The sequence below is a fragment of the Hemiscyllium ocellatum genome, chromosome 3 (genome assembly GCF_020745735.1).
Source record: "Hemiscyllium ocellatum isolate sHemOce1 chromosome 3, sHemOce1.pat.X.cur, whole genome shotgun sequence".
NCBI classification, from domain to species: Eukaryota; Metazoa; Chordata; class Chondrichthyes; order Orectolobiformes; family Hemiscylliidae; genus Hemiscyllium; species Hemiscyllium ocellatum.
The window spans coordinates 7,695,229-7,722,095 of record NC_083403.1 but is presented as its reverse complement, the minus strand read 5'-3'; the positions used below and the strand labels follow the sequence as shown (position 1 = coordinate 7,722,095).

Here is a 26,867-nt window from a genome sequence, read left to right as displayed (position 1 = left end):
ATTGCGGTGAGCATTAGTGGAAAACCAGGATTGGGAAGTCTTTAAAAATCAGTACAGAAAAACTAAGAAAGTGATAAGATCTGAGAAGATGAAATATGAGGGTAGGCTATCTAGTAATGCAAAAACAAACTTACAGGATTATTTTTAGACTTATAAAAGATAAGAGAGAAGCAAGGGTATACATTGGACAGGTGGAAAATAAGGCTGGAGAAGTAATAATGGGGAAGGATGACATGACGGGGGAACTAAGGAGGCACTTGGCATCAGTTTTCGCAGTGAAAGACGCCAGCACCATACCAGAACTTCAAGAAAGTCAGTGGGCATAGTTAGAGGCCATCATTCAGAAAAAAAGTGCTTTGGAAACTGAGAAGTCTGAATGTGATAAATTTCCTGGACCAGATGGACTACACCCTACAGTTCTGAAGCAGATAGCTGAGAAGGGTGTGGAGACATTGGTAGTGATCTTTCAGGAATCATTAGAGTCAGGGTGGGTCCTGGCGGACAGGAAAATTGCTAATATAACATCCTGTCTAAGAAACGAAGGAAGCAGAAGACAGGAAACAACAGGCTGGTTAGGCTGACCTCAGTCAGTGGTAAGATTTCAGTGTCCGTTATTAAGGATCAGTTTGCGGGCTACTTAATAAAATAGGGCTGAGTCAGGACAGTTTTTTCAAGGAGACATCATGGCTGACAAGTCTGTTGGAACACATTGAGCAGGTAGCAAGCAAGTTCAACAAAGGAGAGCCAATGGATATGAACTATTTGGATTTCTAAAAGGCTTTTGATGTGGTGTTGCAGAGGTGGCTGCTAAATAAGATAAGAACTCTGGTGTGGCCTGGATAGAGGATTGGGTGACTGGCAGAAAGCAGAGAATGGTGACAAAGAGGTCTTTTGTAGGTTGGCAGCCAGTGAATAGTGGAATTCTGGAGGGTTGAGACCACAACTATTCACGCTATTCATGTCTGGACAAAGGAACTGGGGACATTGTTGAGACATTTTCAGATAATATACAGATAGATGGATGGGAAGGTAGTGTTGAGGAGGTGAGAGGCAGTTTGACAGGATATGACAGTGGGCAAAGAAATGGCCGATGGAGTACAATGCGGGAAAATATGTGTTTATGGGCTTTGGTAGAAAGAGTAGAGGCACAGACGATTTTCTAAATGGGAAAAGCTTTGGAAATCTGCAACACAAAGGCATGTTGGTGCCCTAGTTCAGGATTTTCTTCAGGTTAACATGCAGGTTCAGTTGGCAGATAGAAGGGCAAATGCAATGTTAGCATTCATTTCAAGAGGGCTAGAATGCAAGAGCAGAGAAGCGTTGATAAAACCGTATAAGGCTCTGGTCAAACCACATTTGGAATACTCTGAGTAGTTTTGGGCCTCATATCTAAGGAAGGGTGTGTTGGCAGGAGCGATCCAGAGAAGATTTCCAGAAATGATTCCAGGGATATATGGCTTGTCGTTTGAGGAGTAGCTGTGATCTCAATGAAAGTTACAGAATACTGACAGGACTTGATACAATGAACATCAATATGTTTCCACTAGGCCTGAGGGCACAGCCTCAGAGTGAAGGGACAACCCTTTAGAGCTAAGGTAAGGAGGAATTTCTTCAGACAATGGGTGGTTAATCTGTGGAACTCATTGCTGCACAAGGCTGTGGAGGACAAGTACTTGAGCGTTTTTTTTTAATTCACTCGCGGGATATGGACATCACTGCTTAGCCAGCATTTATTGCCTATCCCTAGGTGCTTTTGAACTGATTGGCTCACTGGGCCATTCAAAGGACAGTTGAAAGCCATCTATATTGCTGTGGGCTTGGAGTCATATATCGGTCAGACCAGGTGAGGATGGCAGATTTCCTTTCCTGAAGGACATTAGTAACCAGATGGCTATTTATGACAATTAGCAATGGTCATGGTCTTCAGAAGATTCATAATTCCGGATTGTTTTGTTATTGAATTCAAATTCCACCATCTGCCTTGGTGCAATTTTAAACCAGGTCCCCCAGCTGGTGACAGAGGTAGATAGTTTCTTCATTACTAAGTGGATCAAGGGTTACAGGGAGAAGGCAGGAGAATGGGGTTGAGTTACGGTGACCCTGTGATTTTGAAAGATCAAAAAGGTAATGGTGGCACTTACCCTTACAGACAGAAGAAACCTTCTTTTGTCACTACTGCGCATTGCATTAAGTCTGAGGGGGAAACTGGGAATTTTTTCTCAACTTTGAGAATCAGATGCTTTCGTTCTAACAATATTTTATCACCATTCTTGATTAGGGATGAGAAAATTCAACCTTCCGTGTTGTTTTCCCAAAGACAGAACTTTACTAAATAAATACTTCCAAATCCAGCTGTTAGACTTTGGAAATATATGTCAGTCTTATCAATATCAACAATAATCAAAAAGACAGCAAATGCATGGGAACAGCACCACTTGCAGGTTTCCCTCCTTATATATCATTCTGATTTGAACTGTAGGCTGGATTTTTTCACCTTTTGACATTTTCCTCAGGGATATTGAGGCAGGCAGTCAACTGGTCCATGTTGACTTTTCTCGAGCAATCTTGGCTAGACAGAGTAAACGCAGGAAGGTTGTTCCTGATGCACCCCTGGAGGGCTCTAGTGTTGAGTGTTAGTGAGGATGAAATATTGTCCCCAATCTTCACTGATTGTGGCCTGTGGGCCAGGAAACTGAGGATCCAGATGCAGAGAGTGGGGCTTAGTCAAAGATCACTAAGTTTAGTAATCAGTCTCATGGGGATAATAGTTTTGAAGGCGGAACTGTACTCAATGAATAGGATTCTTATGTAACTGTTATTGGTGTCAAGATGTTTGAGGAAGGAGTGAAGGGCAAGTGATATGGCATCTGACATGGATCTGTTGGTCTGAGAGGTAAATTGGAGTTGGTCAAGAGTACTGGGGAGGCTGGAGTTGATTAATGTCAAGATTAGAGTGGTGTTAGAAAAGCACAGCAGGTCAGGCAGCATCCGAGGAGCAGGAAAATAGATGTTTCGGACAGGAGCCCTTCACCAGGAATGGAGTTGATTCATGCCATGACCAGCCTTTCAAAGCACTTTGTGTCCACTAAGGTTAGGGCCACTGGGTGGTAGTCATTGAGACATGCTGCACGAGCTTTCTTAGGCACAGGGATAATGTTGGCCCTCTTGAAACAGGCAGGGACAGTGGCTGCTGCAGGGAAAGGTTGAAGATGTCCAAGAAAATGTCTGCTAGTTGATCTGTGCATGCTCTGAGTGCAAGGCCTCTGAGTTTGGTCCCACTGCTTTCCTTATATTCACACAAATGAGAACTGATCTGATCTCTGATGCAGTGACTGTTGGGTTGGGTTCGTTAGGACTTGGCTGAATAGGTGTTACCTCTCCACCACAATTCTGCGCAAAGCTAGCATAAAAGGTGTTGAGATGATCTGGGAGGGATGTGTCATCACCTGCTATCTTGCATTGTCTTTTTTAGAACTTGTGATGTCATTCAGCCTTTGCCAGAGTTGCTGAGTGTCTGGGTCTCTAGTCTGGACTGGTATTGATCCTTGACTGTCTTAATGGCTCTGTGAAGGTCATATTTGGATTCCTTATGTTTGAGTGAGTCTCCTGATCTGAAGGCCTCACATCTGGTTTTTAGCAGGTTCTATGTGTCCTGATTCATCCAGGGTTTCCTGGTGGGGAATACCCGGACTGACTTCCTTGATATGCAGACCTCCACACACTTGCTGATAAAGTCTGTGATGGTGCTGGCATACTTGTCCAATGTACCTGTGTTCAGTTTGAAATGGCCCAATCAACCAATTCCAGACAGCACCAGAGTTGATCCTCTGCCTCCTCTGATCAGCACTGGACCTGTATCTGGACGGGGTCTCCTGCTTGATCTTTTGCCTGTAGGCTGGGAGAAGAAATAAGGCATTGTGGTCGGAGTTCCCGAAATGAAGGCAGGGCATGGAGCAGTATGCATCTTTCACAGTGGTGTAGCAATGATCTAAAATGTTCGGGCCCCTTGTGGGATTGGTAATGTTCTGGTACTTGAGCAATGCCTTCCTTAGATTGGCTTGATTGATGCCGCCAGTTACAATAATTAGGGTGTTAGTGGTGTAGTACAGCACATCCAGAGCTTCCTCAACCTTTGCTTGTAACGTTATGTACACATCAGGTATGTAGCAGCAGTAAATTCATGCACCACAAGTTGTTGATTAAGAAGCAAACCCTCCACCCTTTATCTTACCCGAGGATGCTGTACAGTCCATACGATGGATAGAAAAATCATCAGCCTGAAGTGTGCAGTAGGGAATGGGTGGTTTGAGCCAGGTTTCTGTGAAGCAGAGTGCATAGTAGTCCACAGTTCACTCTGGAAGCTGAGCCATGATCTGAGTTTGTCCATATTGTTATCCAGAGATTGTACATTTGCTAGGAGTTAGCTAGGAAGGGGGGGGTCTTGAAATTGTATAGTGTAGTCTTACTAGCATGCTGGTATGCTTACCCTGCTTCCTCACAGGTTTCTTGCATTTGAGTGGTCTGTTGGAGTGGATTGTGACTGCTTCCAGTTAAGTGATCTTTCTTAGGATCCTGTGGAGCATGTGTGCATTTGTGAAATAAGGAAGCGTCAAATCTTCAATTTGTGTAATCTTAATTTAGATTGTGATTTGTAGCTTGCTTAAAGAGAAATCAACATCTTTTAAATTCTATAGTTACAAACTTTCAGCAGGCTTCTTTTCAAAGGGGTGCATTGAAATCACAGCCTAATTAAGGAAGAAGGTTTTGGTTGATATCTGGTTCAACAAAGCAGTTTTCAATTTGATATTGTCCTTAACTGAAGCAAAAGCAGAAATTTCTGGAGAAGCTCAAACAGGTCTGGCAATATCTGTGGAGAGAAAGCAGAGTCAATGTTCCAGGTCTAGTGACCATTCTTCAGAAACGTTCACTCTGTTTTCTCTTCACAAATGTGGCCAAACCTGCAGAGTTCCTCCAGCAATTTATGTCTTTGTTTCAGTATCAAATTGAAAGGAAAGCATACAAAATAGCACAGATCAGTGATGGATCAGAAGACTGGGAAAGTTTTTAACACCAACAAAAGATGACCAAAAAATAATGGGGAGGAGGAAATAAGCTATGACAGCAGACTAGCAAATAAAAGCAAAACAAACAGAAAGAGCTCCTTTAAATACATAACGAGGAAGATAGAGTCAACAGTGAACAGGGGCCTTCAGGGAATGCGACTAGGGAAATAATAATAGTGAACCAGGAAATGGCAGAAGAGTTCAACAAATACTTTACAACAGTTTTCACAGTAGCAAACACTAATAGCATTACAGAAATACTAAATAATCAAGGGGTGTATGGGGGATGGTGAGGAAATAAATAAAATAATTATTACTTATGAAAAAGAACTTGGAAAATGAATAGGACTAAAGGCCAATAATTCCTTAGGTATTAAAGGAAGTAGCTACAGAGATATTGGACGCACTAGTGAAAAAATCCATAATTCTGGAAAAGTCCCAGAGGATTAGAAAACTGCTAATATAACACCATTATTCAAACAGGAAGGAAACAAAAAAAGCGTCATTATAAGCCAATAAGCTTAGCATCTGACATTGGGAAAAAGACAGAGTCAATTATAAAGAGTGTAATATCAGGGAATTAAAAAACATAGAATACGATTGAGCATTGTTCATTTCTCAGAGCAATGCCTTGACCAGTCAGAATCAATAACTTGTTTAACATTTAAACAAAACCTATTAGTTGTCACTAATAACTTGTGCATTCTCTGAGCAACACTTTTCACAATCAGAGTCCATTTGCCAACTCATCAGCACTTTCCTCTCACATAGCATAAGCGTTGGTTTACACAGTATACATGTTGGTTGATGAATAAAAGATAAAACGTGAGCTCTTATATAAAATTATTGAAAGTGGCAATACAATTTGACAGAAATTAATAAAGCACACAGCATCCTAAGTTTTATTTAATAGCAATTGAACATAGAACATAGAACAGTACAGCACAGAACAGGCCCTTCAGCTCACGATGTTGTGCCGACCATTGGTCCTCATGTATGTACCCTCAAATTTCTGTGACCATATGCATGTCCAGCAGTCTCTTAAATGTCCCCAATGACCTCGCTTCCACAACTGCTGCTGGCAATGCATTCCATGCTCTCACAACTTTCTTTGTAAAGAACCCCCCTCTGACATCCCCTCTATACTTTCTTCCAATCAGCTTAAAACTATGACCCCTCCTGTTAGCCATTTCTACCCTGGGAAATAGTCTCTGGCTATCGATTCTATCTATGCCTCTCATTATCTTGTATACCTCAATTAGGTCCCCTCCTCCTTTTCTCCAATGAAAAAAGTCCAAGTTCAGTCAACCTCTCTTCATAAGCCCTCCAATCCAGGTAGCATCCTGGTAAACCTCCTCTGAACTCTCTCCAAAGCATCCACATCTTTCCTATAACAGGGTGACCAGAACTGGATGCAGTATTTCAAGTGCAGTCTAACCAAAGTTTTATAGAGTTGCAACAAAATGTCACGACTCTTCAACTCAATCCCCCCGTTAATGAAAGCCAAAACACCATATGCTTTCTTAACAACCCTGTCCACTTGGGTGGCCATTTTAAGGGATCTATGTACTTGCACCCAAGATCCCTCTGTTCCTCCACATTGCCAAGAATCTTATCCTTAATCCTGTACTCAGCTTTCAAATTCGACTTTCCAAAATGCATTACCTCGCATTTATCCAGGTTGAACTCCATCTGCCACCTCTCAGCCCATCTCTGCATCCTGTCAATGACCCACTGCAGCCTACAACAGCCCTCTATACTGTCAACGATACCTCCAATCTTTGTGTCATCTGCAAACTTGCTGACCCATCCTTCAATCTCCTCATCCAAGTCATTAGTAAAAATTACAAACAGTAGAGGCCCAAGGATAGAGCCACTCATCACTGACTTCCAGGCAGAATATTTTTCTTCTACTACCACTCGCTGTCTTCCAGACAGCTAAGTTCCCCTGTATTCTATTCCTCCTGACCTTCTGAATGAGCCTACCTTGGGGAACCTTATCAAATGCCTTACACTTACATTATCAGGGCCCGTTGCTTTATTTGATTTATAAATAAATCTAAAACAAATCAGGTTTAATGAAGTGGTCTAATTCTTAAGAGGTTTCTTTCTTTAAATTCAGATTAGCACAGGAACTGATGTGACAGACTGAACAATGCAAACAGATAGGTTGCACAAGGTACTCAGACCTTTAGATGGTAACCATCAAAACAAAATGTATTGCTGAAATAAAATGTTGTAAACACTTAGCCAACAATACAAAACATTCTTTAAAATTTTTACAGAGGTTTCCATAGAGAAAGTTAAAAATCACACAACACCATGTTATAGTCCAACAGGAGCACCAGCCCTCGGAGCGCCGCTCCTTCATCAGGCGGCCGCGGAGTACAAGATTGCCAGACACAGAATTTCTCACAAATTCTTTGCTATAAATTCTGTGTCTTACAATCCCACTCTCCACAACCACCCGATGAAGGAACAGCGCTCCAAAAGCTAGTGCCTCCAATCAAACCCGTCCGACCATAACATGGTGTTTTGTAATATTTTAACTCTGTACATCTCAGTACAACACCGGCATCTCCAAATCATCCATACAGAAAGATTTTCAATCCTACACCCCCAGTAGATGTTTGAACAAATCACTGCAGATGTTGGAGTCTGTACTGAAGATAACAAATGCTGCAGATCACAGTGGTTCAGATAGCATCAGCAGTGTAAGTATAAAGATAAGGAATTAATGTTAAACTTAAATAGAATACTGCTTTGGACTGAAGTGGAGTTCTGTGCCTTGTTCTGGTCACCATACTTTAGAATGTACATGAAGGCATTGAAGGAATTGTGGAAGAAGTTTAGAGAAATGATTCCATGGATGAGCAACATAAGTTACATCAGCAGATTGGAGAAGTTACGACTGTTCTCCTTGGGGAAGAGAAGGCTGAAAGGAGATTTGGTAGAGGTAATTAAATTCTGAGGCACCTGGATTGGGAAGAATAGTTCCCATTGGTGGAATGATCATAAATAAGAGTGCATAGATTTAAGGTAATTAACAAAAGAAACAATGCCAACATGAAAAAAATATTTTTCCTCATACTGAGTGGGAAATCACCTCTCAGTATGGTCGAGGCAGCTTCAATCAAGGCATTTGACAGGATCAAATGTGTAGGGTTTTTGTAGAGAATAAAGATCAGCGCTGAATTAAAACAAAACATGAAAATAAGAAACACGTACAGGTATATTGCAACCAGAGGCTGTATCCAATTTTCATGTTTTCAGAGATGACCATTATTCAGAAGTCAATACCTACTCTACATCAATGCCATCATTACCACCACCTTTGCCTTTTGTTTCACAGCATCATTGATATTTAATCCCCATCATCCTCTAACCATTTCCTGACTTTCTCTTTAGCTCCAACTGACCCTCTTCCCTTTTTCAACTGTATAAAACCCATCATGTTTCCACCTCTCTTCAGCTCATTCTTGATGAAGGGCTGATGCCCAAAATGTAATTCTCCTGTTCCTCGGATACTGCCTGACCTACCATGCTTTTTCAGCACCACATTCTCGACACCTTTCTTCACTTCCAAACAAAGTTCATATTAGACTCAAAACATTAACTCCCTCCACAGATCCTTCCAGAACTGTTGTTTTTCTACTGCACATTCTGTTCTTAATCCCAACTCTATGATTCCTTATTTTAGACTATCCAATCAGGGAAAGTCTCACTGTTGCATCATCCTGGGAAGGACAGTAATCTCTCCTTCCGCTCTTTTCCAAAATGACAGAACCTGGAAGTATAAGCCCATAAGAAACTAGAGGTATAAAGATTTTAGAAAATCTGACTATATTGAATTTGCTCAGGCAAAATTAGCTATGGTCCATCAATGGAGTATATACTCAATGACTGCTTTTTACCTCTAAATCAAACATTTGTTTCATGAATACAGCATAGTCTGAATTGAACTCTTTCTTCCGAGGATCCAGAATATCATAGTGACTCTTCTTCAAATTTAGATAGATATTCTGAAATTTTATTGCCAGAATCTCGATTCCTTCAATTGTCGAATTGTGTAATGCAGAAAAGGTTTTCACTGCTTCAACCATTTCTGTGATCTGCAAATTTAAAGAAATATCAGTTACCATAACCACACTGAAGTACAATTTTGTAAAGAAAAAGTTAATATAAGTATTTACAATCTCTTGTTAAGCTTTTCATGTGACAAAAGCGTAGAATAGCCTGTGCTTCATCTCCGCAGTACAATATAGTGCGCACATTCAAAACAAACTGGAATAAATTCTCATTTAGGAGTAACTTATCAGAGAGCAGGAATCTTTCAGATTCATATCCACTAATTGTTATGAAGAGTATAAGCCAGCAAGAACTTGCAGAGGCACAGAGTCTGGAACAAGGTAACAATGAAATGCTTGGGCAGAACAGCTAGCACTGTTGCTAGGAGACAAAAAAAATTCAAATTTGGCCAATCAGTTTAAATTATGCCCCAAGATACCAAACTCCAGTCAATTTTGAATATGGTATTTTGACAATATTAAAACCAATGAAATGATTCTATGTTTTGGTATATAAAACTAGAAAAAGATTGAATAGTTGAGAGAGAACTGCCAAAAGACCAACAGATGTAGGCTGCTAGTAAGAACTCTCTGAGAGGTACCTGTCCAGAGAAGGAGTTGTATAGGAAAAAACATCAACACCAACCTGGGGAGAAAATCTACAGAAGAAGATATAAAGAGAAGATTCGACAGCTGGCTGGTTTTGAAATGTGAATTTTTCAGGAAATCTTTATTGGGGGGGATCAGTAGAGGGGTAGGTAATGGATAGGTTTAGATAAATGAGTTGTAAATAGATTTTAGTTAATTATTCTCTGTTAGACTTTTTAAAAATAAAATTGTTAATTTTTACTTCACGTAGTGACTTTTGGGATAGTTCTTTGCCTCTCGTATTTTACTACACGGGGTAAATCTTTTCTGTGGTGCTGGTTTAAAATAGCTGGGCAGGGGGGTGTGGTTTACCCTGTGTCACAATATGAATGATAATCCTTTTGTAAAGCTTCCAAAAGCATCCCCCCAATTATGGGTCATTATGTCAAAATTAACCCTTATTTACTAAATAACATTTCAAAGTACATGCAAACAATTTAATTCTGGGATTAAATTCCTGATGAAGGGCTCTGGCCCGAAACGTCGAATTTCCTGTTCCTTGGATGCTGCCTAACCTGCTGTGCTTTAACCAGCAACACATTTTCAGCTTAGAAAAAAATAAGACGTGTACACCTTCATGATTTGCAAATGCACACCTTACATATATGTGACTTTAAGAACAATTTTCATTTTTTAATATGGGAATCAGGTACATAGTACAGTTTGCATTGGACAGCAGCAGTTCAGGTCAGCAACACATCTCAGGGGCAGTTAGGGATGTGCAATAAACACTAGACAAGCCAGTGATTGTAGCATCCTTTGAGAGACTATTTTAAAATTTGCAATCCAGCCAATGTCTAGTTCCAATTTCTTTATCTCCCATGCAAGGTTAATTGTATGGGAGAACATCTATCCAACATCCTTCTTTATATCCAGTCCCATAACAATTAAGGATAGACAATGAATGCCATGGCATCCGTAAATAAATATTTTAACATAAACATTACTTTATTTGTATATGGGATGTTGGTTTTGCTAGCTAGGCCAACATTTATTTCCCAACTCTAACTGCTCACAGGATAGTTAAATGTCAACTACATAGAATCCCTACAGTGTGGAGGCAAGCCATTTAGCCCAATGAGGCCACAACAACCCTTGTAACCCTATATTTCCCATGTCTGACCCACCTAGCCTGTGAATTCTTGGATACTATGGGCAAAACTTAGCAAGGCCAATCCACCTAACCTGCACAGTTTTGGACTGTGGGAGGAAGCTGGAGCACTTGGAGGAAACCCACACAAACAGTTACCCGAGGGTGGAATCTGGAATCAAACCCAGGCTCCTGGCATTCTAAGGCAGCAATACTAACCACTGAGTCACTACACCACTCTGAGGGACTGGAGGTACACGGAAGCCAGGCAAGGTACGAATGGCAGATTTCCTTCCCTGAAGAAAATTAATAGTCCAAATAGATTTTTACTCAAAGTACAGTGATGACACGCACCAAAAACAGAAGTTGCTGGAAAAGATCAGCAGGTCTGGCAGCTACTGTGAAGAGAAATCAAAGTTAACGTTTTGGGACAGTGACCCTTCCTCAGAACTTCTGAGTGCAAAGCTTTGGTTAAATGTTAAACCCAGGCAGATTGTCTTTATCCTGAGAAATATATTTAAATAGAGCCTGGCAGTTTTTTTTTCGTGTGACGTGGGCTTCTCTGGCTGGGGCCAATGCAGATTGCAAATTTATATTTGCCCATGAGCAGATGGTAGTGAACTGTCTTTTTGAAACACTGCAGTCTATTTGTTGTAGGCACTCCTACAAGTGTGATTAGGTAGGGAGTTCCAGGACTTTGACCCAGCTACACTGAAGGGATTTTGATATACAGTATTTCCAAATCAGAATGGTGAGTGGTTTGAAAGGGAATTAGATCCCAAGTGTTAGGGGCAAGGTACTAGATTGGCTGCCTGCAGAAGGCAGAGTTGGGATAAATGCGTCTTTTTCAGGATGTCAGTGGGTGGCTGGTGAGGACCCACAGGGGTCAGTGTTGAGATCATAACTATTCATGCTGTACGTTAACAATCTGAACAAAGCAACTCAAGGGATTCTTGCTAAGATTGCAGGTGACACAAAGATCAGTGCTTGGGCAGGTAGTGGTGAGGAAGCGGGGAAGCTGAAAAGGACTTGGACAGACTAGGAGGATATGCAAAGAAGTGGCAGATGGAAGACAATCAGGGAAAATGCAAGGCATTGCAATTTGGGAGGAAGAATAGAAATGTAGAGTATTTTCCAAATGGGGAAAGGTTTGGGAAATCTGAAGCACAAAGGAATTTTGGAGACTTTGTTCAGGATTCTCTTCGAGTTAAAATGCAGATTCAGTTGGCAATTCAGAAGGCAAATGAAATGTAGCATTCATTTTGAGAGGACTAAAACACAAGGACAGTTATGCACTGCTAAAGCTTTTTAAGGCTCTGGTCAGACCATACACTTTGACTCTGATCTCCAGCATCTGCTGTCCTCACTTTCTCCATATTTGGAATACTGTGAGCAGTTTTGGGTTCAGTATCTAAGGAAGCAAGTGTTGGCATTGGAGGGGCTCCAGGGGAAGTTTACAGGAATGATCCTGGGAGTGAAGGACTTGTCATATGAATGTCAGTTGAGGACTCTGGGTGGAGACTCAATGGAGTTTAGAAGGAATAAGATTTAATTCCCTACAGTGCGGAAACAGGCCTAACAAGTCCACACCAACCCTCCAAAGAACAACCCACCCAGACCCATTCCCCTAACGAATCCACCTAATACTACGGACAATTTAGCATGGCCAATTCACCTAACCTGCACATCTTTGGACCGTGGGAGAAAACCAGAGCACCCAGAGGAAATCCACAGACACGGGGAGAATGTGCAAACTCCACAAAGACAGTTGCCTGAAATGGGAATTGAACCCGGGTCCTTGGCACTGTGAGGCCGCAGTGCTAACCACTGAGCCACCGTGCCAACCAGTTAAGGGAATATCTCATTGAAACCTACAGAATACTGAGAGGCCTGGATACAGTGGATGTGAAGAAGATGTTTCCACTGGTGGGAGTGCATAGCATCTGAGGGCACAACATCAGGGTGAAGGGTCGATCCTTTAGAACTGACACAAGGAGGAATTATTTCAGCCAAAGAGTGGTCAATCTGTGGAACTCACTGCCACAGAAGACTCAGGAGGCCAAGTCATTACGTGTATTTAAGATAGTAATTAACAGATTCTTGATTAGTAAGGAATAAAAAGTTACAGAGAGAAGGAAGGGGAATGGGGTTGAGAACATATCAGCCTTAATTGAACGACAAAGTAGACTATGGATCAACTGGTTCTGGATTAGTGGTGCTGGAAGAGCACAACAGTTGAGGCAGCATCCGAGGAGCAGTAAAATTGATGTTTCAGGCAAAAGCCCTTCATCAGGAATACAGGCAGGGAGCCTGAAGGGTGGAGAGATAAGTGAGAGGAGGGTGTGGGTGGGGAGAAAGTAGCATAGAATACAATAGGTGAGTGGGGAAGGGGATGAAGGTGATAGGTCGGAGGGGGAGGGTGGAGTGGATAGGTGGAAAAGAAGATAGGCAGGTAGGACAAGTCATGGGGACAGTGCTGAGCTGGAAGTTTGGAACTGGGGTGAGGTGGTGCAAGGGGAAATGAGGAAACTGTTGAAGTGCGCATTGATGCCCTGGGGTGGAAGTGTTCCAAGGCGAAAAATGAGGCGTTCTTCCTCCAGGCGTCTGATGGTGAGGGAACGGCAGTGAAGAAGGCCTAGTGGGAGGGGGAGTTGAAATGTTGGGTCCCAGGGCAGTGGGGTTGATTGGTGCAGGTGTCCCGAAGATGTTCCCTGAAGCTCTCTGCTAGGAGGCGTCCAGTCTCCCCAATGTAGAGGAGACCGCATCGGGACTAACGGATACAATAAATGATATTGGTGGATGTGCAGGTAAAACGTTGATGGATGTGGAATGCTCCTTTAGGGCCTTGGATGGACGTGAGGGAGGAAATGTGAGTTCAGGTTTTGCAATTCCTGCGGTGGCAGGGGAAGGTGCCAGGATGGGAGGGTGGGTTGTAGGGGGGGAGGGGGCGTGGACCTGACAAGGTAGTCACGGAGGGAATGGTCTTTGCGGAAGGTGGAAAGGGGTGGGGAGGGAAATATATCCCTGGTGGTGGGGTCTGTTTGGAGGTGGCGAAAATGTCGGTGGATGATTTGGTTTATGCAACGGTTGGTAGGGTGGAAGGTGAGCACCAGGGGGGTTCTGTCCTTGTTATGGTTGGAGGTGCGGGATGTGGACGAGATGCGTTGGAGGGCATCTTCAACCACATGGGAAGGGAAATTGTGGTCTCTAAAGAAGGAGGCCATCTGGTGTGTTCTGTGGTGGAACTGGTCCTCCTGGGAGCAGATACAGCTGAGGCGGAGGAATTGGGAATACAGAATGGCATTTTTGCAGGTGGTAGGGTGGAAAGAGGTGTAATCCAGGTAGCTGTGGGAATCGATGGGTTTATAAAAACTGTCAGTGTCAAGTCGGTCGTCATTAATGGAGATGGAGAGGTCCAGGAAGGGGAGGGAGGTGTCACAGATGGTCCAGGTAAACTTAAGATCGGGGTGGAATGTATTGGTGAAGTTGATGAATTGCTCAACCTCCTCGCGGGAGCACGAGGTGGCGCCAATGCATCATCAATGTAGCGGAGGAAGAGGTGGGGAGTGGTGCCGGGTTAATTATGGAAGATCGACTATTCTACGTAGCCAACAAAGAGACAGGCATAGCAGGGGCCCATGCAGGTGCCCATGGCTACCCCTTTGGTCTGGAGGAAGTGGGAGGATTCGAAGGAGAAATTGTTAAGGGTGAGGATTAGTTCGGCCAAACGAATGAAAGTATCGGTGGAAGGGTACTGTTGGGGATGTCAGGAGTGGAAGGAGCGGAGGGCTTGGAGGCCCTGGTCATGGCGGGTGGAGGTATAGAGGGATTGGATATCCATGATGAAGATGAGGTGTTGGGGTCCGGGGAAACAGAAGTCTTGGAGGAGGTGGAGGGCATGGGTGGTGTCTCGAACGTAAGTGGGGAGTTCCTGGACTAGGGGCGATAGTACAGTGTCGAGGTAGGTGGAGATGAGTTCAGTGGGGCAGGAGCATGCTGAGACAATGGGTCGGCCAGGGTGGTCAGACATGTGGATCTTGGGAAGGTGGCAGAACCGGGCAGTGCGGGATTCCCGGATTATGAGGTTGGAAGCTGTGGGTGAGAGATCTCCTGAGGTAATGAAGTTCTGGCCTGGTCAGGTCCACGCCCCCCCCTCCAACCCATGCTCCCATCCTGGCACCTTCCCCTGCCACCGCAGGAATTGCAAAACACATGCCCACACCTCCTCCCTCACCTCCATCCAAGGCCCTAAAGGAGCCTTCAACATCCATCAATGTTTTACCTGCACATCCACCAATATCATTTATTGTATCCGTTACTCCCAATGCGGTCTCCTCTACATTGGGGAGACTGGACGCCTCTTAGCAGAGCACTTTAGGGAACATCTCTGGGACACCTGCACCATTCAACCACACCGCCCTGTGGCCCAACATTTCAACTCTCCCGCCCACTAGGACTCCTTCACTGCCGTTCCCTCACCACCAGATGCCTGGAGGAAGAACGCCTCACCTTCCACCTCGGAACACTTCAACCCCAGGGCATCAATGCGCACTTCAACAATTTCCTCATTTCCCCTTTCCCCACCTCACCCTAATTCCAAACTTCCAGCTCAGCATGTTCCCATGACTTGTCCTACCTGCCTATCTTCTTTTCCACCTATCCACTCCACCCTCCTCCCTCAACCTAACACCTTCATCCCCTCCCCCACTCACCTATTGTACTCCATGCTACTTTCTCCCCATCCCCACGCTCCTCTCACTTATCTCTCCACCCTTCAGGCTCTCTGCCTGTATTCCTGATGAAGGGCTTTTGCCCGAAACGTCGATTTTACTGCTCCTCGGATGCTGCTTGAACTGCTGTGCCCTTTAAGCACCACTAATCCAGAATCTGGTTTCCAGCATCTGCAGTCATTGTTTTTACCTATGGATCAAATGGCCTGATTCTGCTCCTTTTTCTATGGTCATATGATAACATGCAGGTTTGTCTACTCCCATCTATTTACTGCCCTGTCCTTTGAGATGGTAATAGTTGTAGTTTTGCAAGGTGCTCTCTCGGCAACCTTGGTAAATTTCTGTAGTGCATTTTACAGGTAGTACATACTTGTGCTGCTGTGCAACAGAGTAGAAGGGAGTGAATTTGGATTTGGAGCCAGTAAAGCTGTACACTTTGTCCTGATTTCTTAGTCTTGGTGCACTCATCCAGGTAAGTGTTGAGTATTCCATCATGCTCTGTTATGGACCAGACCAGACCCTCTCAAAATATATTAAGAAGGTAGCCAAGTCTATTTTAAAGATAAATGTCAGGTGCTGTCCACTAGATGCAATTCGATTGGTTAAACCACTTTATATTAAACAATACATTATTTATTTGAACACTTTAGTTTAAATACAACAAAAGAAAGAAAAACTTGAAATAACAACTCAATCGGAAAACTTAACAGAATAACAGATACAGTAACCATTACTAATTAACTGTTTCAAATAGTAACATCCCATAAATACACCCTCAATAAAAGGCAAAGTCAAAAAACAGGTTTTGTCTAACATGCAATCCAGCAGTCTAGGAAGAGAACCCCAAACTTTTGGCTGTCATCAAGTGGGGGGAAAAATAGCTTCCGCTTCTTCAAGACCCTAACAACCACCGCTGCTAAAAGCTAAACTTAAAATTTCTGGTTCTGTGGGTGGGAGCTTGACCATATGCATCAAGGCTGCTTCTATTGTTCCAAATAGCGTAAGAGGTACAGTTAGTAAGTTTGCAGATGACACCAAAATTGGAGATGTAGTGGACAGCGAAGAAGGTTACCTCAGATAACAACAGGATCTCGACCAGATGGGCCAATGGGCTGAGAAGTGGCAGATGGAGTTTAATTCAGATAAATGCGAGGTGCTGCATTTTGGGAAAGCAAATCTTAGCAGGACTTGAAGAATTTGAGCTACAGGGAGAGGCCGAACAGGCTGTTTTCCCTGGATTGTCAGAGGCTGAGGGACGACCTTATAGAGGTTTACAAAATTATGAGGGGCATGGTAGGATAAATAGACAAAGTCTTTTCCCTGGGGTGGAGGAGTCCAGAACTAGACAGCATAGGTTTAGGGTGAGAGGGGAAAGATATAGAAGAGACCTAAGGGGCAATTTTTTTCATGCAGAGGGTGGTATGTATATGGAATGAGTTGCCAGAAGAAGTGGTGGAGGTTGGTACAATGGCAACATTTAGAAGGTATTTGGATGGGTATATGAATAGGAAGGGTTTGGAGGGATATGGCCGGGTCCTGGCAGATGGGACTAGATTGGGTTGGGATATCTGATCGGCATGGATGGGTTGGACCGAGGGTCTGTTTCCGTGCTGTATATTTCTATGACTCTGAGGTGTTTATCTTCTCATAGACTGCTCAGCACCTGTTCTTCAATCTCTTTCTAAAAGAAACCAGAACAAACGTACCTCTTAAAGGCACATCATCACATTCCTGATTTTTGCTTTGTAGATAGTAGACTCTACAAAGACTCTGGGAAGTCAGTAGGTGAATTACCTACAACAGATGTCTGAGCTTCTGATCAGCTTTTGCAGTCACAGTTTTTAAATAACTAATCCATTTCAATTCATGGAAACCCCAAGTTAATAGTTGAGTATTCAGCAATGGTGATGCCATTGAATGGGAAAAGCAATGGTTCGCTTTTCTCTTATTGGGGACTGCCATTGCCTGCACTTTTGCCGCACATATGTCACTTGCCACTAGGCAGCCAAAACCTGGATTTTGTCCAGATCTTGCTGAATTTGGGCATGGACTTTTTCAGTAGCTGAGGAATCAGAATTGATGCTAAACATTGCAGAATCATCAGTGAACATTCCAGCTTCTCATCCAATGATGGAGGGAAGAGCTCTGCCAAAGTAGCTGAAGATGGTTGGGCTTAGGACACTATGCTGAGGATGTTCTGCATGGAATAACTTTCAAGGCTAGTGTCCTGTCACCAAGTCCCTTTATTTACATATGCATAGTACTTGACAGTGGTCCAGCTTCCTTGGAGCCAGTGAGAACAGGACCTTTGACGCTCCTGTTTATATCTATCAGCCAGAAATCCCTAACTGGAACATGTTAACAGTCCCAGTCAAGGAACTCATATTCTATGAGATCCATCTAAATGACCTTGTTATATCCCTCCCCCTCTAAGTCAAGGGACAGAGGCCTGATCTTTTCTTTGTCGTCTCTCCTGGGTGTTCTCACGCTGCGTCTAGTTCCTCTGACTCAGCCTCAAACACAAGCCTCTTGCACTGAGTGTCTCAGAAGAAATTCATCCTCTTCTTCAGGTCGTAAAGGCATCGAGGCTGTGACATCTTTCTTGTCCACTTCAAACTCTGAAGTTTTTCCATGCTACATAGAGGGGGAGAGCCCATGGATTCCAAAAGCCTTTCCAGCTGGATTGTTTCGAGCAGCTGGATGTGTTTTGCTCCTGCCCCGTTTGCTAGTTAGCAGCTTTCATGTGGTCTACATGCTTGTTCAAGACTGGCTCACCTACCCAAACTTTGTACGTCACAGGAGCTGACCTCATATCGACTATGTCTCTTACCCATGCAGGACCATTTCCATGGTTTCACCACCAAACTTCATCCTGTCTCTCTCATTTAGAGAAGTCTTCTGCCTGGCATTGGTGCTCCTGATGCCATTTCACTCACCACCATAGGTCATGGAATATCAGATTTAAAATGGTATTAAACCTCATTACCAACTCTGCCGCAGCTATCCCTGTAGTTGCATGAGAGGTGGTCCAATAATCAAATAGGAACTGGGACAGTTTGGTATCAAGTGAAGCTGTCGGTTGTTTCTTTAAGCCTGCGTTCAAACTGCTCTTTCCGCCAGACCATTGGATGATGGATGGTATGGAGCTGTCCTTATATGCTAAATGCCTTTTCACTTTAGGAAATACTCTAATTCCCTCCTTGGAAATGATAGCCCGTTGTCTATAATCAACACTTCTGGGAGCCTATGCATCGCAAAAGGCGTGCACAGTTTTTCTGTTGTCATCCTTGTGTTTGATGAATGAATTCTTTGCACGTCCAACCAGTTTGAGTGGGCATCCATGATAAGTAAGAACATTGAGCCCGTGAAAGGACCGGCAGAGTCGACATGCACCAGGTCCAGGGTTTTCCAGTCGTTCCCATCAATGTGAGGGAGCTGCAGCCGGTAAGTTTCATCCTTGTTGACACTCTGGACACTTTACTACCAATGCAACCCACACTGGAGAAACATCTAAGGACTATGTCCAAGTTGTGTTGGTGTTCCTTATTTGGCTTCCCTGTAATTAGGTTAATGGCAACCTGGGGCAGACCTTGTAAAATGTCCTCCATTATCTGCTGAAAATTTCCCCCAGCTGATGACACCCCAAATGGCACTCATATTTTGGTACAAACCCTTATGGGTATTAACTGTAGCATACATCTGGGAATTGTCATCTTACCAGAATTGGAGGTACGCATGGCTCATGTACAGCTTCATAAAGGACAGCCCCCCTGTCAGCTTTACGTATAAATTATCAATGCAAGGGATTAGGTATTTATCCAGCTGCAAACAGCAGCTTACCATTTATTTAAAATCCCCACAAAGGCAAACCAACCCATTAGGTACAACTAGTTCTACCCATTTCACAAACTGTACTGATTTCATGATTCCTTTGTTTGTCAGCATATAATTTCTGCCTGTACTTTTGCCCTTAAGGCAAATGGCAGTGGGCAGGCCTTGCAGAATCATGGAATTGCTTCCTGGTCATCATGTAGGGTGGCCTTAGCTTATTTGATAGTGCAAAGACATTCCTGAAAAGCTTTCAGGTATTTAATTAGGACTTCACTCAGGCAGCCATTTTCTATTTGAAAGGTGTTGAGCCAATCTAGGTGAGTCTTTCTCATCTACTTTCATCCCATCAGGCTTGGGCCTGAGCCTTTTGCTATAATCAGTGGTAAGTTAACCACTTGGTTCTCATTAGAAACCGGAACCAAAGTTAATCTATAAAGGTTCCCCAGTGTAGGTTCTTAGTTTAGCCAAGGTCTCACACAGACTTAAGGGCTGGAGTCTAGAGCAAATTTTGTTAAAGACTGGTTCTGCAATCACTAATACAGCCACCATTAGAACAGGTGATCATTTAACCAGATATTTATTTTGATTCATTCTAATTTGGATTTTGCTCAACAAATCTTCTCAAAACTCGCTTTGCTAAACAATTTAACAGTTCCAAGTCAGATGTAGGTGGGCCTTTCAGGCTGTAGTCTCTCCTGGATACTAGCCAATGAGTTCTATTACTCAATTTAGGTCTAATGGGACTCTTTCGCTGTCTCGAGACTGCACACCAGCAGCAACAACAATGGCTTGCCGGCCCAGATCCTGAACAAAGTATTAAGTATTTTTGGGTCTTTGCTGTGGGCTGACCAATAGTCCCTGTGATTAAAATATGTCCTGAGTGAGGCAGTGCAATTGCCTTCACTCAAGTGGTGTTCCCCAAGCTCAATCGACCATTTCCATCGACATACTCAGCAACCCATATACTCCACTTGCCACATTGCCTAATGACAAAGCCATATTTAGTGCCTGTCTGAAATCCAGTTGGGCTTCAGCTAGTCGGCGCTTTTGCAAGGTTACATCATTAATCCCACATACCAACGATCTCTCAGTAACTCATTAAAGGGATAAACCAAAGTCACTTGCCTATGCCAGTTGTCTTAATCTCATCAAAAGTCATGACACAGATTCTCCTGATTATCAAACTGCCAATTAAAATTGATAGCACCTAAGAATTAGAGGAGATTAGGGTCATAGTATTCCTTAACTAAATCCATCAATTCTTGAAAGGTTTTAATATCTGGTGCTTCAAGAAACATTAGGTTTCTAATAACCGATAAAGTTCCATGTCCACAAGCTGTCAGGAGAATTACTCATTGCTTTTCATCTGCTCCAATGTCATTTGCCTGGAAAAAATAATGTATTCCTACCACTTACTGGACTAATCTTCAATGGCATGATTAAACGAGTCAAGCTTCCCAAATAACAGCATGATGCCAGAACTGCTTACCCCAACTCAAAGATGACTTTTGAGAGCGAATTTCTTCAGGATTGTATTTTTTTATCTCATCACCAGTAAAATAACTCCACAGAGGGTAATACCTGTCACCAAGTCACCCTTTATTTACACATACATAGTATTTGACACTGGTCTAGTTCCTCAGAGTCAACTGTTAGAGTGAACATACTCTCTGACACTCCTGTTATATCTGTTATTTAGGGTATCCTAATTGGGCCAGATTACCAGCCCCAATCAGGAAATTCATATTCTATCATGTCCAATTGGATGACCTTGTTACAATCACTAACTATAGAGGTGTCCTGGAGCTGAGATGACTGACCTCCAACAAGAACAACTATCTTCCCGTGTACCAGGTATGACTCCAATCAGTGTAAAGATTACCCTCAATTCCCATTTCCTCATGTTTTCCTCACATTCCTTGATGTCACATTCAGTCAAATGTAGCAGATAGGTAGGAAAGAAGATTGACAGGTAGGACATTTCAAGAGGGCTGTGCTGACTTGGAAGTGCCGAGTTCATTCAACCTATCCACTCCCCTCCCCTTCCGACTTATCACTATCACCCCCCCACTCATCGCCTTCACAGCTACCTTCCCCAACCCCCACCCCACCCTCCTATTTATCTCTCAGTCCCCTTTCCAACACAAAATTCCTGATGAAGGGCTTATGCCTGAAACGTACACTCTTGTGCTCCTCGAATGCTGCTTGACCTGCTGTGCTATTCCAGTGTCATACTTTTTGACCACAATGAGTCAGGGTGATTAGATAACTCACTGGAGGAGGAGGCTCCATAAACACCTCATCCTCAATGACAGAAGAACCCAGTACATCAGTGTAAAAGATAAGGCTAAAGCTTTCACAACATTCTTCAACCAGAAGTTCCAAGTGGATAATCCAGCTCGGGCTCCTCCAGTGGTCCCCAACATTAGAGGCACCAGTCTTCAGCCAATTTGACTCGCTCCACATAATATCAAAAAATGGTTGGAGACGCTGAATACCTCACAGGCTATGGACCCTGACAACATTCCAACAACAATGCTAAAGACTGGTGCAGCAGAACATGCCTCTTGCCTATCTAAGTTGGTCCAGTATCATTCCAACAATAGCATCCACCAGACAATGTGGAAAATTGCCCAGGTACATCTTGTACATAAAAAGCATGATAAATCCAACCCAGCCAATTACCGCCCCATTAGTCTACTTTCAATCATCAGTAAAGTGACGGAAGTGTCATCAACTGTGCTAAGAATGACAACCCTTGATACCAAGGCTGCATTCAACCAATTGTGGCATCCAGGAGCTGTAGCAAAACTGAAATCAATGGGTATCAGGGGGCAAACTCTCTGGTGGTTGGAGTCATGCCTGACACATGGGAAGATGGTCGTGGTTGTTGGAGATCAGTCATTTCAACTCCAGATATCTTTGCATGAGTTGTGTCCTCGACCCAACTATCTCCAGTAGTTTCAAATGAACTCCCCCCCCCATCATAAAGTCAGAAGTGGCAATGTTCACCAATGATTGCACAATGTTCAGCACCATGCACAACTTCCCAGATACTGAAGCAGTCCCCGTTCAAATGCAACACGATCTTCACAATATCTAGGCTTGGGCTGACAAGTGGCAAGTAACAGTCATGCCACACTAATGCCAAGCTTTGACCATCACCAATAAGAGACAAAGAACCATTACCTCTTGACATTCAATGGTGTTACCATCATTTGAACACCCCACAATCAGCATCCTGGGGGCAGTTGTGGGGGGGGGGGGGGGGGTCATTGACCACAATCTCAACTGAACTCACCGCATAAACACAATGGTTACAAGATACATCACCTATTTACTCTCTAAAGTTTGTCCACAAGGCTCAAGTCAGGAGTGTGATGGAATACTCCTGACTTGCCTGGATGAGTGCAGGCCCAACAACATTCAAGTGGTTTGACACTATCCAAGATAAAGCAGCCTGCTTGATTGGTACTATATCCACAAGCATCCACTTCCTCTGCCATTGACACTCAGTAGCAGCAGTGTATACTACCTGCAAGGTGCATAGCAGAAATTCACCAAAGATCCTCAGATAGCACCTTCAAAACCCATTACCATCTCCACCTAGAAGGATAAAAGCAGCATGACTGAAAGCATTTATCCCAATAATTGTTTGTTAGGACAGAATTTTAATTGATGAAAGAAGATACACTTTGCCAAAAAATTTTAACCTTGCACTCATCAGAGTATTTTGCAAGAGTACAAATTCAAGGGGAAAAGCAACATTTACACTCCATGAGAGGAGAATGTTGATTGATTAGCAAGTATATTCTGATTGGTAGAAATGTTGCCGTAAAGAGTGCACTCATAAAATACTGAATGTAAAACAACATCTGGAATTAAAAATCTCATTATGGTTGTGAAACTATTGTCAATTCTCACAAGCTGACATCAGATCATTAAAAACCGAAAGAGCTACAAATACTGTAAATTGGGAACAGAAATAGCAGTTACTGGAAAAGCTCAGTAGGTATGGCAGCATTTGTGAGGAGAAATCAGAGTTAACATTTCTGATTCACAGTATCTGCAGTTATTTTGGTTTTTAATGAACCAGATGGCTGCTTGTGACCCTTCCTCAGAACTGGGGAACACTACCACCTTCAAGGTCCCCTCCAAGCCACTCACCATCCTGACCTGGAAATATATTGCGGGTCCTTCACTGTCACTAGGTCAAAATCCTGGAATTCCCTCCCAAAAGGCATTGATGAACCCAAAGCAGGTAGGCTGCAACGATTCAAGAAGACAGCTCACCATCACCTTCTCAAGGGCAACTCGGGATGGGCAATAATGCTGGCAGCTGAAAATGTGTTGCTGGAAAAGCGCATAAGCCCTTAAGGGCATAAGCCCTTACGTCGAATTTCCTGTTCCTTGGATGCTGCCTGACCTGCTGCACTTTTCCAGCAACACATTTTCAGCTCTGATCTCCAGCATCTGCAGACCTCACTTTCTCCAAGCTAGCGAAGCCCATATCCCACAAAGGAATAAAAAAAATTAAAATAAGTGGCCCAATAGAAGATATGCTGTGAGAAATTGTTCATCACCCCTTCCATTATTTACAAATGATTGAAAATACCTCATCTCATCTTTAGACTAAGCATTTTACAGCCTTAGATTAGATTAGATTAGATTACTTACAGTGTGGAAACAGGCCCTTCGGCCCAAAAAGTCCACACCGACCCGCCGAAGCGACGGACTGAATATTGAATTCAACACCTTCAAATTATGAACCAACTCACATTACTTCCCTTTCTTTTAGCTTTACTTGTTACATTCTTTGTCACCATCTCTTTGGTTCATAGCCTGCCATGCCCTGGCATTTTCAGTGCTTGTCCAGATGTTTATAGAGTCAGAGATGTATAGTACAGAAACAGATCCTTTGGTCCAACTTGTCCATGCCAACCAATTATCCCAACCCAATCCAGATCCGCCTGCCAGCACCTGGTCCATATCCCTCCAAACCCCTCCTATTCATATACACATCCAGATGCCTTTTAAATGTTGCCATTGTACTAGCCTCCACCACTTCCTCTGTAGCCCATTCCGTACATGTACCACCCTCTGCGTGAAAAAGTTGCCCCTTAGGTCACTTTTATATCTTTCCCCTCTCATCCTAAACCTATGCCCTCTAGATCTGGACTCCCCCACCCTAGGGAAAGGATCTTGTCTATTTATTCTATCCATGCCCCTCATAATTTTGTAAACCTCCATAAGGTCATCCGTCAGTCTCCGACACTCCAGGGAAAACAGCTCTAGCCTATTCAACCTCTCCCTATAGCTGGCAAAATCCTTGTAAATCTTTTCTGAACCCTTTGAAGTTTTACAATATCCTTCCAATAGTAAGGAGACCAGAATTGCATCCAATATTCCAAAAGTGGCCTTGTCAATATTCTGTACAGCTGCAACATGATCTCCCAACTCCTCTACTCAATGCTCTGACCAATAAAGGAAAGCCTACTAAACGTCTTCTTCACTATCCTATCTACCATCTGCACTTCTCATCCCATTGGCCCATCTGATCAAGATCCTATTATAATTTGTGGTAACCTTCTTCGCTATTCACTATCCCTCCAATTTTGGTGTCATCTGCAAACTTACAAACTATACCTCTTATGCTCACATCCAGATAATTTATATACATGATGAAAAGTAGTGGATCCAGCACCGATCCTTGTGGAACTCCACCAGTCACAAGCCGCCAATCTGAAAAGCAACGCTCCATCAGCACCCTCTGTCTTCTATCTTTCAGCCAGTTCTGTATCCAAGTGGCTAGTTCTCCTTGTATTCCATGAGATCCAACCTTGCTAACCAGTCTCCCATCAGAAACCTTGTTGAACACCTTACTGAAGTCCATATAGATCACATCTACCGCTCTGTCCTCATCACTCCTCTTTGTTACTTCTTCAAAAAACTCAATCAAGTTTGTGAGGCATAATTTCCTACGCACAAAACCATATTGACTATCTCTAATCAGTCCTTGCCTTTCCAAATACATGTACATCCTCTCCCTCAGGATTCCCTGCAACAACTTGCCCACCACTGACGTCAGGCTCACTGGTCGATAGCTCCCTGGCTTGTCCTTACCACCTTTCTTAAACAGTGGCACCACATTAGCCAACCTCCAGTTGAAGAGTGGTTGTGTTACCTGAAACACTATTTGGGTGGTGTCTCCCACCCATCCTCCTCCTCTAACCAAAAAAACGTTCTGTGCGCCAGATTGTTAAGATAACAAGTTTATTTTTTATTTCTTATTTTTTCAACAGTCTCTTTGGGAATTTAGAATCATGGAATGGAGGAGAGGGCAGTTGAATATTCCTCCTGCAGAATGTGGGAGGTAAGGGTCACCACCAATGTCCCTGCTGACTACATCTGCGTGAAGTGCACCCAACTCCAGCTCCTCGAAAACCGCGTTAGGGAACTGGAGCTAGAGCTGGATGAACTTTGGATCATTCAGAGGCAGAGGGGGGTTATTGAAAGGAGTTACAGGGAGGTAGTCACTCCTCAGGTACAAGAAAAAGGCAGATGGGTTACAGTCAGGGGACAGAAAGGGCACCGGCAGGCAGTGCAGGGATCCCCTGTGGCCATCCCCCTCAACAATAAGTGTACCATTTTGGATACTGTTGCGGGGGACAACTTACCAGGGGAAAGCAGTGGGGTACAGGGCTCTGGCTCAGAGTCTGTCCCTGCTGCTCAGAAGGAAAGGGGGAAGAGGAGCAGAGTAGTAGTCATTGGGGACTCCATAGTTAGAGGCACAGATAGGAGGTTCTGTGGGAACGAGAGAGACTCACGGTTGGTGTGTTGCCTCGCAGGTGCCAGGTTTCGTGGTGTCTCTGATTATGTTTTTGGGATCTTTAAGGAGGAGGGGGAGCATCCCCAAGTTGTGATCCACATAGGCACCAACGACATAGGTAGGAAGAGAGATGGGAATTTAAGGCAGGTATTCAGGGCACAAGAGCTAGGACGAACAGAGTTGTTGCCTCTGGTTGGTTGCCTGTGCCATGTGCTAGTGAGGCGGGGAATAGGGAGAGAGAGGAGTTGGAACCGTGGCTACAGGGATGGTGCAGGAGGGAGGATTTTGGATTCTTGGATAATTGGGGCTCTTTCTGGGGTAGGTGGAACCTCTACAAGCAGGATGGTCTTCATCTGAACCAGAGGGGTACCAATATCCTGGGGAGGAAATTTGCTAAGGCTGTTGGGTGGGTTTAAACTAATCCAGCAGAGGGATGGGAACCAAAATTTTAATTCAAGTATGGAAAAGGTTGAGAGTAGGGAGATCCGAAATCAAGTTTCAGGGATGCAAGATGGCACCAGCAAGCAAGAAGTTGGTTTGAAGTGTGTCTACTTCAACGCCAGGAGCATCCGGAATAAGGTGGATGAACTTGCAGGACAGGTTGGTACC

General features: G+C 43.5%; 1 protein-coding gene across 1 annotated transcript in view; it reads right to left on the bottom strand.

The window, feature by feature from the left end:
* The window catches only part of LOC132834281 (dynein axonemal heavy chain 8-like), a 1,170,382-nt gene that overhangs the window by 925,416 nt on the left and 218,099 nt on the right, over positions 1-26,867 (bottom strand). The window contains exon 12 of the mRNA XM_060853001.1: positions 8,978-9,175. Within this exon, the coding sequence (XP_060708984.1) occupies positions 8,978-9,175 (198 nt within the window). The remainder of the gene's footprint in view (positions 1-8,977; positions 9,176-26,867) is intronic.